At 37.0% G+C, this 17,272-nt stretch overlaps 1 protein-coding gene across 2 annotated transcripts in view; it reads right to left on the bottom strand.

Moving 5' to 3' along the window:
* Positions 1-14,882, bottom strand: part of LOC107570048 (probable G-protein coupled receptor 158) — a 121,714-nt gene extending 106,832 nt beyond the window's left edge. Inside the window, exons 1-2 of one of the 2 annotated variants that reach the window (XM_016256242.1) lie at positions 14,619-14,882; positions 13,648-14,539 (exon numbers count right to left, since the gene is read on the bottom strand). In XM_016256242.1, the coding sequence (XP_016111728.1) occupies positions 13,648-14,492 (845 nt within the window). In that variant the 5' untranslated portion in view covers positions 14,493-14,539; positions 14,619-14,882. Of the gene's footprint in view, positions 1-13,647 lie in introns of both variants that reach the window. The other variant, XM_016256243.1, reaches the window with a different exon arrangement.
* Positions 14,883-17,272: the final 2,390 nt, after the last annotated feature.

Below are 17,272 nucleotides of genomic sequence, written 5' to 3'. Positions count from 1 at the left end.
GCCGTCCACCAACGATGTCCAGTACCATCGCATGGCACCGCGAGTGAGAGCCTCTCAGCCGGTTGAGGACCAAGCGGCAGTGTGTCTGGGAACCGGACCGATATATATATATTTTTTCTTTTCCTCTCTCCCCTCTCTCGTATCTGTCTCTCCTCATCCTTCCATCTCCTTTTCTTTCGCCTCGCCTGTCTGTCCTTACCCCCAGGTACACCGTGGCCACCGTGATCGGCTCCCCCGGAGCGGTGTAGAGCGCAGTCTCGGGAGTACACCCCGGTCTGCGAGGGGCGATGGGGGTATGTGACGAGTGGGGGTGGGGCCGAGAGCCGTGGGAACGGAGCAAGGCCGGTGGAGTAATTGATAATGAGCGACACCTGCACCACTCACCGGTCTCGAGTCCCACGGAGGAGCTCCGGAAGGATAAAAGGAGGAGTGACGACAGTGAAAGACGAGAGATTCATATAATTCATACACTACATAGGTGCATAGTATTTCATTTGGGACACTCAATTCATTAAACTGTACTGCAAATAGGCTATTTCATAAATGGAACAGGGTCTGAATAAGAAATAAGAGCTTTTGCCAGTGAGCGACCACCAGGGCAATATTGTGGTTTGCACAGGCACCAATCACGACTTCTTCAGAAAATGATCTAGTTTCTCTGCTACAATCTTTCCTTAGCATAGCTTTTCCACAACACAGAAAGGGTTTAGACAGAATTCCTTTACTTCATATAGGGCATTGTGCAATTTACTGCAAACATAAAAATCTTTTTTTCATTCTTTTTTATTCATTTGACACGGTCATATGAATGCATCAAAATTATTACATGTTCTATGCCTACACAGCTGAGAAAAACAGCATGTCAGTTTACAATAGAATAGTGCAGGCAATATAAACATACATACTATTATAGTAACAATATGGTTTAAAAAATGTCATCATTGTCTGTGTTATTGCCAAATGGTCGACCAATAGTTTTTTTTTTTAATTGGCCGATTTTGATATCTACAGAGAACAGTGATCTTGATGATATCAAATACAATTGTATGTATTTGAAAGAAAATAATGTACAGTACCTTTCATTGTATAAATTAAATTTTTTTAAATTGCTGTTTATAATTATATTAATTTAAGATCAATTATTTGCTGTCTGGGTGGAACAAATCTTGGGTCTGGATCTAGGCTGCAGTGTGCTAATTGATGACCTCTGGACAAGGCTGTCGGTATTTGGAACTGAGCCAAATAAGTGAATGCTTCCTGAAGTGGAGCTTCGTAATAACATAGAAAGCCAGCAAGAGAATAACCTTAAGGGGAATGTTTTGTCATGCACCTGTCAAGTTTGAGATTTTGGGCTTTTTGGTGTTTTTTCAGACTAGTGGAAAGAAAACATCCAAAAGACACTGTTAAGTGTTTCTTTTCTAGCACTTTATCTATCTGTGCCAATAGATTTCACTTACAATACATATTTTTAAAGGCCGTTTTATCAAAATGAGTTTTTTCTCCTACACTGAGCCATAAATCTCCACTTTAGTAGTACTTACAAACACCAGTCTTTACATTTTTATTCCTGTCTATATCCTGAAGGTTTTTACAGAAGGATTTGTTCATATATAATTTGCTTGATTATATACAACATTTTAATCCCCCAAAAATTGTGAAAATATAGTGTTTTGTCCGTTCTAATCATTTTCTGAATTATGGAGTGACAAAAATGAGATACCCAAAATTCTCTCTGTAAAAACTTTTGACTGTAATATGTCAAAAAAAAATAAATAAGAATTTTGAAACTGACATCATCCAGTGTTTAGATTTTTGTACTAGAAATGTATGCAAATGAGCGCATATTTCATTAAATAATGACTCATTTGCATATCTAAACCTATCATTTTAGAAAACTTGTTATACAAAAAATGTTGGCAATTATCAACGTAATCAATCAGCTGGGTAAGTGTAGCGAATCAGCTCATGGGGAAATATGGTAAGGCGATAACTATTAGTTTTTGTTTTTTTACTCTATTCACTTGCAGTGTCTCACCTTAGAGATCAGCATGCCTGGCATCTACTGAACACCCACTTCTGCCTAATCACTTGCCTGTGTTGCATTAAAATCTACTTAAAATACAATATGTGCACTTTAAATAAATGTATCATAGCATTAGTTTTGGCAGTAAAAAAAAAAAAAACTATTTGAATTTCCCAGCAAGCCAAAGTCACACAAACATGCTGATTAAGGCGATAACTATTAGTTTTTGTTTTTTTACCCTATTCACTTGCAGTGTCTCACCTTAGAGATCAGCATGCCTGGCATCTACTGAACACCCACTTCTGCCTAATCACTTGCCTGTGTTGCATTAAAATCTACTTAAAATACAATATGTGCACTTTAAATAAATGTATCATAGCATTAGTTTTGGCAGTAAAAAAAAAAAAAACTATTTGAATTTCCCAGCAAGCCAAAGTCACACAAACATGCTGATTGCTTACTGAAACCATTGTTGAAATGTTGAAATTTAGCAATATTCCAAGCAAGTACTTGACCTACAAATAATAGCATACTAAAATTGCATTATTTTTACCACACTTTCTAACATATATTTTGTGGTTTGCTCATTCACTGAAAAATGAACAGAATGAATCCATTTGGTGCTGTAAGTGATGTAATGCTAAATTTCTCTAAATCTGTTCAGATGACGAAACAAACTCATCTATATCTTGGATGATCTGAGAGTGAATACATTTTTCTTTCACTTTTGGGTAAACTATTCCATTAACAATTTGATATGAAATATACTGCATATCAAATACCAAATCAAAATATGCTTAAATATGATGTTTTGTATAACCAGTTGCTTCCTAAAACCAGTCTGTGAGTGTTAAGGAAGTGAGTCGATGTGCATATAGAATATCAAAGGCATTTGGAAATGATGCTAATAATCCTAGACTCCATCTTTCTCATGTACTGCAGGTGAAAAATCATTATAAGCTATACTGTGGTGAACGCTGGTCCTGCAGGCATGCAAACATAGATCAGAAAACAATGAGGATAAGGAGTGCCTGAGGTAACATAGATCTCTCTGTTTCTCTCTGCGACTATATCCGTTTCCTGTCTTTTACACTTTCTTCCCCCTCAGACAGACATAGAAGGTGCAGTCATGGAATAGTCTCTGCTCGCCTTAATTGAAACCTTGGCCAAGCAAGTGTGCTAAATTTAGCGGCCGTGTTCATCAAGCGTCGGAATGCCACATCCTTCATCCAAGGTCAAATAGGACCTATGGCTCTGTATTGCCGTTATTAACTCACAAGACAGAAAGTGGATTGGTAACAGTGCCATCATTTTGTCTTGATGATGAAAAGCCTGATAATTATTGGGATTAGTATAAATTGACTGTAATTACTGTGGCAGACTATGTGACATTGTATTGTATTTCAGTCTTCCCTGAGATTGAAATGACATCTGGAGAAGCTGACAAAGCTGTTGAATTTTTTTGTATCTTTTTCAACCAAGGCATCTATATTTTGTTCAAATGCACAACATAATTGTCAACAATTTTCAGTGCACATTAGCTTGCTTGACTAATACATTATAGAGTAAGAAGCATTAAATGGGCAAATGTTGTAATTTACTTTTTTTTACTTTACAAAAAGATAGAAAATAGGACTCTTAACTAATGTTTTTTTTCAACAAATTGTTATTAATAAAAAAATGTATCGTACTATATTTATTTGAATTCATTATGTTTATTATATATTATATTTAAATGTGCACTTTTGGCAACTCTGCGAATAGACATGATCATACAAATAAAAACTAGATAAACATCAAATAAATAAATAAAATAGATACAGTAGATAGATAGATAGATACACGCGTGAGGAAACGGGAGCCTGCGAGTATGGCAAGCCCAAAGGTTCAGAATTATGCAATAGATTAATCGCATTTACAGCCAAACACCATCAAATACGGTGTTTTAAACAGTATTTGCACCGCAAAAAACAAGCAAAAATACGTCAATGACGCCGTATCTGACGCCGTTTTAGTGTGCATGAATAATAATAATAATAATAAAATCAAACCGTTTGTCATTTCTCTTTATTTCTTTTTGTTCATATTTCGATTTGGTGGAATGCCGCGATAGGTGTCGTATTCCTATAGGTAGATGTGATCAGCTGAGAATCAGCTGATGCAAGCTTGACTCACGTGACCTGCCAGAACTAACGCTTAATTATAGGTATCGGGCGAGTACTGGAAAAAGTGGTATCGGTGCATCCCTACTCAAAGCTAATATAATGTCCTGTTATTTAGGCTATAAGTAAAAGGTATTTGTGTAATAAATGATAGGCTATACAATAGGATTGGTATGCTAAAATGCTGTCCATGTAATATTAATAATTACATGAAAGTATGATAAAGACGTGGAATCGGCCTATGTTCAATGTTAGTAGTGTCCTGTGGTAAGCCGAACGGCGCTGAAAGCGGCGCTTTTTACAAACACTAAAATGCCATTAAAAATTGTGTTTTTTACCGTTTAAATGTGTTTTTTACGGCGTCTGCTATCAGGACGGCATATTTGATGGCGCTAAAATAGTTTTAAACGCCGTAAAATACAGTGTTTTGTATGTAAACTCGATTTATTTATAGCGTAATTCTGACTCTTTTGACTTGCCATATGCAAGCTCTTTTTAAAGACTCACACATGCATCATATCACCTGTGCGCGCAATACAAGCCCTCGCGAGCGAGCGAGGATATGTTTCATCGCACACGCGTGATCACCCCCCTCATTCTCGCACGCCGTATTTTTTCACCTGCTTGCTTTTGCTCGCGCGAACACTTTAATTTTTGGCAGTCGTGGGGCGGGACTTGCTGTTTTAATTGTAATCTCAAATGCCATTGGGTACTTCCCCTTTTCCGGAAGTCAGCGGTGATTGGACGCCTGTGAAAAGGTGATCCATAATTCCCATGTGACCTGAGACATGGCTTTATAAGTTGTTGATTTTTTTTTATAAATATATCATGGCTGTTTTAATGAAAATTAAAACTGATTGAAAAAAATAAACACTGATTGACTGATTGAGAGATGATACATTTTAGGAAGTTGTATTGTATCTTTCAACATACCTTCTGTTCTGATGTTCTTTCATGTTTATTTCTTGATAATTATTGGAAGAGACTCGCCATTAGAACTGAAGCAACTACAGCAATCTGTCACATTAAGAGTGCAAAAAAAGGTGGACTTGGCAACCATCTCTGGACTACAGGTAACTTATAGGGACAAACAGGACCTGTGTAAACTCCATAGTTGTTGTTGTTGTTGCTGCTGTTGTTGTTTTTAATTTATTTATTTACTGCTTTAAAGAGAGCTTGCGTTAAATTCAAAGGAGTTACATTTTCTTCACACATGGTACTGTATGACTTGCAGTCTGATATAGGCCTATTTTCCACACCCTTTTGAATGGCAGTTTTTAATCAGCCCATGTCTATCGTGCATTTTTATATATATATATATGCTTTACTGACCCACTTAAGTAGGACTAAGTAGGATTACTACTTAAAAATATGTTATTTTATAATTATGTTATGCTTATATTGTCTCATAAAGTACTGATAAATAAACTGACAAGCATTTATGGTAAACTAATATGCCATTTCTATTGAAACTTGTATATCATGTACTTAAATATATTTGCAAATATTATTTTATAATGATGAAGTTGCAATTTGCTACGTTTAAAATATTTAAAAACTGCAAATGTAATATCAAATAACTCTACAGTTAAAAATATAATCTAGTACTTTACATGTGCTTATGTTAGTCAAAAGAGCAAAGTAAGTGTACTTCCTTCAAGCATGGCAAAAGATTATTTAAATATTTTCAAATGTACTTTTCAAATGTACAAATGTACTTTGTATATATATATATATATATACAGGGTTGGGGAGTAACGGAATACATGTAACGGCATACCATAATCAGGATACAAAAATCTAGTAACTGTAATCCGTTACAGTTACATCAAAAAACAAAGTATTTAGATTACAGTTACATTTTGTAAAAAGTGGGAATACTATCAGGAAATTAAATAAATTAGATTTTGACATAACTCTATATATTTAGCGCCATTTCATCATAGTACCTGGTAGAGCCCTGCACGGGCCTCAAATATAGTCCCTAGCCCGGCCCGTGTCCGACAGCTTATTAGAATTACCAGCCCGAGCCCGTCGCAAAACCGCTTATACTACTGTTTCAGCTATTAAAATAGTTAAGTTTTGTATGTAATGGCAAAGTGATTATATTTCATATAATTTTTTTATACAATTAATTTAGAAAAACGTTTGGAGCATTTTTTGTTTGTTACAAGTTTTTGTTTTTTATAGTAACGATCAAGCGGCCAGCGGCAGACAGTGTGCCAATGTTTGATAAATTTAGCCTTCTCAAATCATCACGGCTTGCCTAAAATAACATTATAACTAGTTATGGTTAATTATTCATATTTCCCCATGAGCTGATCCGCAACAAAAGTGAAGTGGGAATACTATCAGGAAATTAAATAAATTAGATTTTGACATAACGCTATATATTTAGCGCCGTTTCATCATAGTACCTGGTAGAGCCCTGCACGGGCCTCAAATATAGTCCCTAGCCCGGCCCGTGTCCGACAGCTTATTAGAATTACCAGCCCGAGCCCGTCGCAAAACCGCTTATACTACTGTTTCAGCTATTAAAATAGTTAAGTTTTGTATGTAATGGCAAAGTGATTATATTTCATATAATTTTTTTATACAATTAATTTAGAAAAACGTTTGGAGCATTTTTTGTTTGTTACAAGTTTTTGTTTTTTATAGTAACGATCAAGCGGCCAGCGGCAGACAGTGTGCCAATGTTTGATAAATTTAGCCTTCTCAAATCATCACGGCTTGCCTAAAATAACATCTCTAGATATAAAACAGTTCAAGCATATAACAATGTTTAAATGTTAAACCTAGATAAATGTGCGCTGTATCCAATAGTTTGTGCGGAGAGTGCAAGCTAAAGCGCGCTTTGCAGGACATGGAGGCGCCAGCGCCATCACTTGCGTAGTTTTCAGTGGATACGCCGTCATTTTTGCTCATAAAGGTAAGAGTAGTACATCATTCGGAACTGTAACGGGTCTACTTTTATTCGTGTGCACTCACAATATCAACAAAACGTTGTGCTTTTATAGAATAAAGAAAACAAATATGAGGCGCTTTCTGCCGTCTCGTCTTGAACAGAAGCGCTTCACAAAAAGAACCGAAACTCAGCGAATAGATGCCTCACAGACATGATAAATATATCTATAGAAAGCTTTAAATTACTACTTAATGAAATAAAACAAATCGAAAACAAAAACTCTTTCATTATAATCATAATCCGTAAAGATGCACTTCTCTCTAAAGGCGCGTCTAATGAGGAGATGGCGAGTCAGGATCGACAACTTCATCCAACTCAGAAAACACTAGTTTATTAGTAAATAATTAAAATATCTCCTTACTATTTCCCCCTGACAAATTCATGGTAATTACTTTTGCTGGGGCCTTGCGGCAAGCTTTAGCCTATTGCGTGCATTTGAACACAGATCTCTTCAGCTGCGCTGACTGCACACATGCTGCTGCTGCGGGAAACTAAACACCGTCGAGCCGCTCTTGACTGTCGCAGTAGCACGGTCTTGTGTTGTTTCCACCAGCGCGGCAATTTTTTTCATCACTAATTGATGGATGTCTAAAATATAAAAATAAGGAGAAGCCTAAAACAGTCCAGAGGCCCAGCCCGCGTCTGAACTATGACGTGAAAATATGACGGCCCGAAGCCCGGCCCGAGGAGTGTAAAAAAGTTGGGGCCCGGGCTGAAATGCAGGCTTAACTATTACTTACTATTACTTAATATTACTTATGACTAATTTACATATGTAACTTGAAGTAATCCAAAACTAGTCAGATTACATGACTTTTATATTGTGGTACTTGGATTACATTACTGAATACTTTTTAATGAAGTAATTTGTAACTGTAACGGAATAAATTTTAAAAGTAACCCTCCCAACCCTGTATATATATATATATATATATATATAGAGAGAGAGAGAGAGAGAGAGAGAGAGAGAGAGAGAGAGGGGACAACGGGGCTAAAGGCACCCCTTAAGTAAAAATTTGCTTTTCACTTTCCAAAAATGTATAATTGCAGAAAAAATATATAAGTTTGTATTGAACATTAATGGAGCAACAGATTTTGTGTGAAAATAAATCATTCAAGTTGTTTATTTTGTTTAAAAATCTTATAAATGTATTTACCCCACACACGGGGTTAAAGGCTCACCAGCATGGGGTAAAAGGCACACGGTATTGATACAAATACTTAAGCTAAAATAATGTTTTTTTTTTAAATAATGTCTAGGTTAATACTTGTTCAAAACAATCACTTTAGCAAAGTTTGTACTATTTTCTGCTTATTTTGAAAAATAAAATTATAAATTTTTTAAAAAAATATAAAATATTAGATCAAGAAAGCACAAAATCAACTTTGCGCTGCTGCGCCCGATCGCGTCAAGGATCAGACAAATATACACGTGCATCTTGAAAAGCGGATGTTTTGGAAAGTGCTAAGCTACATTCTTGTGCCATCTAGTGGTTTAGATGAAAATAAAATCAAAGGTGCCTTTTAAACCGGGGCGCCTTTAGCCCCATTGTACCCTATATACAGTATACATATATACATATATAATTAAGTGTACTTTGTTTTTTTACAATGGTACAATGGCATATGGCATAACAAGTTCCCTATATTTTCCTTTGCTGAAGTTGTCAGTCTTAGAGATCAGTAAATATCTTATCATAGATACAAAATGGAAGCAATTTACTTATAAATTATTTTTACGTTTACCTTGTAAAGGAACATTGGCTGAAGAGATAGTGTTTGTTGATGGGGCTGGGTAATTGCAATGGGGTAAGGGCTGAAATGTGAGGGCACAAAGAGATGGCGTGACTGTGCTCGCTGACATTAAAGACTTTGATAACGACGAGAGTACTCGATGGAATGACGCCGGTCTCAAAGCACAGATGACAAGCAGGGCCTTGAGTCACATTAGCCAAAACTCTTACTGTCAACCTAATGCATTTCCCTCACATTTCCCTCATTTTGTTTCCTTAAAATAGAAGCACAACATGACATTGAGATCATACTAAAACATAATGCTTCAGTGCACTTGATTTATTAAGAGGATGCTTTTAAGATCGTCTGCCATTCAATAGACATGTGCCTTGAAGCTAGCTGAGGATCTGTCGCTGCCTGAACAAATACTAAAAATTACTCTATGCTTCGTCCATCCATATTTCATGAAGTCCACGACAGAATGACAGCTTGCTCTTTAGAGAGTATGTATAGCAGTCTCCTGTTTCATTGTGCAGGTTTTGTTGGCTAATTGAATTTTATCCAACTGTCTTCCTTTCTTTTTGGACTACATTAGCATAACAGCGCTCGTGGCGAGATCCTGCTTCGTGTTGGATGAAAAGAGGTGACATACGTCTCTATGCGTTTTCTTTTTAATGAGCTCTCGCTTTTTTTATGCCAAACTGAAATTCAATTAAAACCGAGCAGAACAGCAATAAACCGTGTTCACACTAATTCCAGCTCACACAGGAAATGGACGGATTTCTCCCAAAGGACTCGATTTGTTCAGACAAGAGGTCAATAATATTAACAGTAGCCATTTTCAATGCATTCATATTAGCTATGTTCTGAATGGAATACCAGTTAAACTGCACTGTATACACTATACTGTCTACTATTTTGAAAATGACTTAATTTCTTGTAATTTCGGCAGTGTAACTTTATATCTTATTATTTTATATTTTAAATCTAATATTAAAGTATTACCGGTCAAAAGTGGGTCAAAGATGCATCAAATTAAACTTACAAAAGTGATTTTTATAAACATAGAAAAAAATATTACTTGCAAGTAAAGTGTCTACTTTAATGTTTCAAATAACTTCTGTGAAAATAAAATGTCAAAATACGAGTTAATAATGTTCCATTGACATTCATCATAACAGATATATTTATGTAAAAATGAAACAACATACTTATTATGACATGTACTTATTAAAATATATAACATAAAATGCGATCATACTAAATTGTATTATATTTTAAATGATTAAAAACTGACAAATGGGTAAAAGCTAGTGGTTTGAAGGAGAGTGGCACAGATTGGTAAAGATTTAAAATAATAATTAATTCATTTTGGTGGGGCTCTTTTTAATGTAATCTAATGATTCTTGTTCTAAATATGCCTGACAGGATTTTTAGTATGTAAACTATTGCTACACTGAATGACATTTTAGTGGATGCGTTCTGTAAATAATGGTAAAAATGTATTATAGTCTTTATTTTATTTTATTTTTATTTTATGATATTGCTCAGATGGATGGATGAATGAATGAATACAACATAAAACATTCTAATGTATAGAAAAAATAAAGCTGTATTAAACTTTTGTATTGTTTTGATGCTTGCAAACCCCTGGAAAACCCATATTGGAAAACAAATAGGAACATGATGTTACAGAAAAGGCACTGTCTCTTTAAGACTAACATGTCAGTAGTAATTGGCCTATTCCTAACTCAGGCTCCCTTGGGCTCTTGGCAGGAGCTTGTAGGGCAGAGGACCTACAGCCCATGTGGGTTATAATAGGACATTGTGGATTTGTGTATCCCCAGAGGCCCCTGGCAAACCAGACAGCCTTAATAGAGTTCACTTTTCTCTCCATCCAACCCTCACTCACATCTGACAAAGTAGAAAGATTGCAAGCTCTGGTAACTTTAGATCTATTTAATGTACACAAACAGTTATTTAAATACGAATGAGGGGGCAAATCTTAATCTTACACCAAACTATTACATTCTAAAGAATTGTGAAGTTCCAAAATTATTGTAGCACTTTGGGGATAGTACTCCAGCTTGCAACTCAAGGTCTATATGGTTGCAGTTGTGAAAGAACTGAGAAATGCATTTCTAAGTTCAAAAGAAAATCTCCCATTACACTTTGAGAGAAATCAACACATACAGTAAATGCACAGCTACATAAAATAGAGCCATCTGTGAGAGAAGGACAAGAAAGCCTTCACCATCAGGAACCAAGAAGTAAAATTAATTTCAATCTTCTAGAATGGTTTGCCACTGTGTTTCATTATCTCATGAGCACTCCGCATTTGATAATTAGTCCTATACCAGACAACTGCTTATAATCAGCAAACTCTTTTCCAATGATTTAGAACAAACAGCAGCCTCATATACTATTAATTTTCTAATAATCGTGTAAAAACTTGGGAGAGACCCAGTCTTTTAATATATATATAAATATATATATATATATATATGTATATATACAGTGTTACAATTTTTAACATATATCATGGATTATTACTTAATAATAATAATAATTTAATAAATACATAAAAAAACTTAATAAATAATCCATATAATCTATAATATTATGTTTTTGGAGAGTTGCACAATATGACATTTTACAACTTAAATTAGCATTATCTTGTCATAAAATGTTAAATTTTAAAAGATATTGCTGTTTCACGTAAACGTTTCTGCATATTTCTACATGTTGTTTGAACCATATGGATTTTTAATTTCATTATTTTACTCTTCATTAGGAAATCAGACCATTGTGCCACACTGACTTTATGCCTCCAAGAAATATCAAAATAAATGTTTTCAAAATTAATAACATGCAAGGCTTTTATTCAATTCACAGTATGTATGAATTGCATTTTTGAATACATGAATAGATCCTGACAAAATAATGAACATCACATCATTGACCCTTGGGCAAATAAGCAGCCACCCAGAACAACCTATCAATACCCTAGAAACCACAGACGACCCTAGCAACCATATAGCAGCATTCTAAAATCACTCAGAACACCTTAGCATCCATGTAATGATATTCTGCCAACCAACCACAACACCCTCACATTGTGTGGCGGTGAGCACCGCTCTCACAGTTTGTCCAAAAAAGAACAAACCTACTTACTAATCATCATACATGTGCTCTACGTGTCCATCAGCTCAAGTTACACCAGATAATGGAATTTGTCAAAGTGAAGACTCAAGACTCAACTAGATGTAATAAACTTTTCACCTGCATGACCCAGACATTTCGCTTCATAAATAGCAGGTTGTCCATGATAAGAACTCTAAATTTAAAATTCCGACATGCAAGATTAAACTAAAAATGTCAGATGTATGAGATGTACCTCTATTTTGCTGTTGTACATCTTTCATTATTTATTCATTATTGTATTGACTGAAAGGTATCCTGGGAGTGAAAACTGGAGACATTGCTTTAGAGAACACCCCTTCCCCCCTCCATTGCCCCTTTATACATATAGGTGGCAAAGAGTGGGCCTAAAGACAACAGGATGGATCTACCTTTATGTCACAGCCAGCAAGTGTTTCAGAATTCACTACCCAGGGGATACAAGCCATCATAAGATAAAGCCTTGGCCAAATATCGACCTGCGCAGGGAGGTTACAAATTACAGCATAACTACTGAACAAACCCAGAGAGACACTGGCTTCTGCTTGCTTTGCTTATTTAGACGATAGACTGGAGAATTTGAAGATGGCAGATATAAACGGAAACACCATTTTTGCCATACACTGCAAATTGAGCTTGGTCCATGTTACATACCACAGTCCAACTATGCAATAATTGCATCACATCATAGATGATGATTCACACAAAAATCTAAAGAATTTATAACGAACAATCGTGGCGTCTATGGTGCTGGTACCCGTGGGATTAATTAGTAAACAGGAAACAGCCCTATTCCTGTCTCTGAGCTCCAGTGTTATTGGCGCCCCTTAACTCATCTTTGAACTGAGTCGAGGATCCTTGTACACAACATCTCCACCATGTTAGCCTGATCAGTCTAATCATCTCCAATAACCGTGGTTGTATATTGAGAAGCGAGCTGATTGTTCGGGGGCCATGGGGTTTCTTGCTATGCAACCAGCATTGGTTATTTTTAGAAGCACTCTCTACACCTGCAGTGATGGTTTGTCATACTAACCAATAGCATCCGAAGGATAAAATACAAAAATGTGAACAATAAGACTATGAAAAACAATTATTGCTACTGCATTAGGTAACGTTGCAATTTTGTAATAATGGACATTGTTTGGACACACTCAACTCTGACCGATAACAGAATACTTCCTGATTGAAATGCACACTGAAACATGCATTTAAACTTTTTTTTTGTATTGTAAGAACTATAGAAATCAACTTGAATTCATTAATATAATGATTTAATTTGCTAAATTAAAAAAAGACTAATTCCTACTAAACAGAACATAGTAATCCTCATAATAACAGATTCTGTGTGGATAATCTGCACTGTAAAAAAAATAATTTTCAAAGTTGTAAATAAAGATTATTAGATTATGTTTTACACATTTATGTGTTCACATTTAATTCAGTCTGTTACTTGCTCTTTCTTTATAATTGTTTGTGAAATTTGGCAATTTCTGAGTAAAATTTATTTCTATACCATTTCTTTTTTTCTGTGTGCATTAATCAGCCTACACAAACTGAACAATCCATGTTATCAAAGTTACCTGAAGTCTGGATTCCGGTTGGGTTTAAGGCCATAGAAGCCAGCAGAGAGTGTCATGAGCCATTTGGGAATGAAATTCCCATTTTTACACTCCAAATACGGAGCTGACCAGTGAATCTGAGTTTTGTCGGTAATATAACTTTCTCCATTGCGCACAGACGCGTCAAAAGAGGCAAAATCTTGACTCAGCACTCGTTTTTGGAGATGGGTCTTCTTTTTATGTTTATGCTCATGGTACCACTCGGTATCAGCCGTTCTGTTTTTCAATATATGGTGGGCAGTGCTGGATAAATCCTGGAGAATGATCTCTCCACCTGCCCGTGTGGCCTGAAGGTAAACAGGTGGCCCTTCAGGAGGGGACTCGGTGCTCAAGGTGACCACTGCTCGATGGATCTTGAGGTCTCCCTCCAGGATACTCCTGACCAGAGCGTGGTACCACTCCATATCGCGTCTGGGGCTGTGATGTCTGGACTTGTTCGTTTGTAAGATCATGTTGAGGACGTTTGTAGCGTGAAGGACCGTGTCCAGGACGCTGCGCATGGCGTGATGAGCGTCTCCGCGCGTCCTGCCCAGCGACACCGCCAGCTCATATCTCCTGGAGCAGTTGGCGTGTTTTAAGGTGGAGGAATCCCCCGTGTGCAGAAACGCAGTCACCACTCTGGGTACCTGTTCCTCAATCTTCAGCGCTAAACCCGAATGGGGTTTCCGGAGGTGCGCTTGCTGATTGTTGTGCGTATCGTAAATGGGTAGCTTTGCTTTTAGGTCCCGATCATGTTCCACATATCTATAATTTGATGCTATAACAAATCCCACTTGCAAGAGTAACGATATCCGGATTATGGCCATATCCTTCAGTCCAGCTCTTTTACCTTACCAGCTTCAGTTCACCAATTCTGATGCGAGAAATCACAGCTGGAGTGAATCAAATCAGCACAGCATTCTCACCTGTGGATCTTCACGCATTTCTGATACCCGATTCCTGGCCAGAAGACAGTTATTGCATCGGTAATCCCTTTCCCCTCAGGTACATTGGCGTTGTTTGTGTAAGTGATGCTGGCTCGGTCTTGTATCTCCTAGCAGGAGCGCAGCAGATGTGCAGGATCCCCGACGCTCTCCTCCCAATATGATGCTGGACCACAACAGACGTGATCGAATGAAAGAGGGGGAAAAATCCTATTTATCGGAGGCAGGGAGTCAGTACTTCACACTTGGATGACAAACACACTCCGCCCTCTTTCGTCCACTCCAGTCTTAAAGCATGAGAACGGCAGAAACCATTTGCTATAACATCTAGTGATGTCCGATTCGCGTAGGAATCGTTCATTGAATCGGTTCTTTTAAACGAAGTATTTGAACCGGTTCGCAGATCAGACTCGTTCGGTCAGAGCGCTTATCCAGTTCACGGGTTGCGAATCGGCTGCATTGAACTGAACTGTTCGAAAGAACCGATTCGAGGAAATGAGTCGGACTTCTCAACACTACTAACATCCCGTCTTCTTCAGCACCTTATAGGGTTTGGGAAAGTGCCATTGATTGGTGTATGGTCTTTTCTGCTGTCAGTCATTTGACGGAGGGCGTGTTTGTAGAACTGAAGGAGCTATCCAGTGCTGAAAGGAGAAAAAACACACATTGAAAAACGAAAAAAAAAACTACGCTACATCACATTAAGGTTTCGGTAAAAATAGATGCTCGATGAGCAGGAGTACATGTATAACAGCTCTGCTATAAACATACTGCATAAACGTCTTTCGTCGTTGTCGTGTCTCGCTGTTATTTCTAAACTCGTCTCGTTAAGACGCCCTTAGCTGCGTAAAACCCCTGCGTAACTTCGGCTGCGCACCGTCGCGCTGTTTTTAATTGTTGGTCTATGACAGGTGTCAGACGGACGTCTTTGGTAGCGTCGCGTCGTGTCTACCTGTCTACATGTTCAGCGTCTCGCGTTAAAATGTTTTTTTAATATTGTTTATTTATTTTTTCAGACGCCAGCTCGAGCGCCGCATCTCGAGATTTGCCATCATGTTGCGTTCCGTCTGGTTGTTTAGACACATTCCCACTGCGTCCTCGCGTTTTGTCTGTGCCTTTTGTTTATTTTGGTCTTAGTAGAAATGCGTCAGACGGACGTCTTGGACTTTGGATGCGGTCACGCTGTTACTTAAGCGTCGCGTCAAGTTTTAAACAGTTTCAAAACGCGTCTCCACCACGCTGTTTGAACGCAAGACTGCGTCCTGTGCGAACGGCCCCTAACGCTGATTTAAATACAAATTTCAAGTCAATGCTGTGATACCCATCAAGCACTCGTTCTTGAATTAAACATAGCCTACACAAGCTGGACAGAGCTGTTTGCTTCGAGGAGACATCGCGTGCGCAACACTGCTTGTCGCTCACTGGGGGAAATACTGCAGTGAAGCGAACAGCACAGGATGAATGCATGCGACTGCGTGAGGATGTGAAGCATGGTGCAATATGAGTCATCACCGCACGAGCACTTAATCCAGATCTGTAAACAATGAGATGTTCAGAACTGATTCTAAACGCGTGCGTCAGGGGCGCAAATGACTCGAGCGTCTAAATGAACCGCATCGGCACACAGAGCAAACAATCGCGATGCCATCACTTTCTTCAGAGGTACACGGCTCCAGCTTACCAAAGGTCCTCATAGAAATTGTCTCTGAACCATATGTTCATAAATGGAAATATATGCACGTTATCAATAAATCTAAATCTGACTAGATCATTTGGCATTGTTATAATATACAGATTCAAGCATGGTGCATGTTAACTTAGCTCCTGGCAGGAATTATTTAAAAGGGGCTTCTCACATGGGGAATCTTCACAAGGGGTATATAGATACATTATATAGTAATTGTTGTAATTAGAAGGTGCTGTGTCAAAAGTCTGACTACAAATGCTTGTTTTCTGTGGCAGTGACCTAGTATTTTTTGTTTCAAACAAAAATTGGGATATTATTATCCTCCAAAACAAACAATGTAATATCATCATATCAACATCAAATGTGCAATATCATTGGAATACAGTAGCTCTTAAGTAATTCATTTTTTTTTAATTTAGATGAAAAGCCAAATTTGTTGTTGTTATTATTTTAGATATATATCAAATGACAACTTGCTGCATACGTTTGGAAGCACGTTTCTACCAAGTGTGTAAATTAACTTTTTTTTCTCTGGGCTCTAATGAGAAAATTCAGTGGGTTTTTCATAGACAAAACTTTGAGTAAATAAACTTAAAAATATAACCTACACTGAGTGTGTTAGCTAGCCTTGTAATCTCTATTTAAATCACACTTTTAACAATATTCGGTACTTAAACTGGACACAACACAACATACTCAGCTTTCGGCAAGCTTTTATTTGATATGCTCTGGCTTCCAAAATTTAGCAGAATGCAGTTTATTTGCCAATGCATTAGGTAACTTTGCCTTTTCTTGAATTGGTTGTTTAACAAAAACTGTAATTTCTTACAGAAAATATTAATTATCCTTCATGTATTTTTAACTTTCATTTATTTATTTATATGCATTTATTAATTTCATATTTGTTTATTTCCACATGTACACTGTAAAAACATTTTTGAAGTAGTAAATAGATTATTGGGGTTTTACAAGAAAA

The sequence above is a fragment of the Sinocyclocheilus grahami genome, unplaced genomic scaffold (assembly GCF_001515645.1).
Source record: "Sinocyclocheilus grahami isolate Dianchi unplaced genomic scaffold, SAMN03320097.WGS_v1.1 scaffold1409.1, whole genome shotgun sequence".
Taxonomy (NCBI): Eukaryota; Metazoa; Chordata; class Actinopteri; order Cypriniformes; family Cyprinidae; genus Sinocyclocheilus; species Sinocyclocheilus grahami.
Note: the sequence above shows the minus strand (reverse complement) of the source record. Positions and strands in the feature narration are given on the sequence as shown.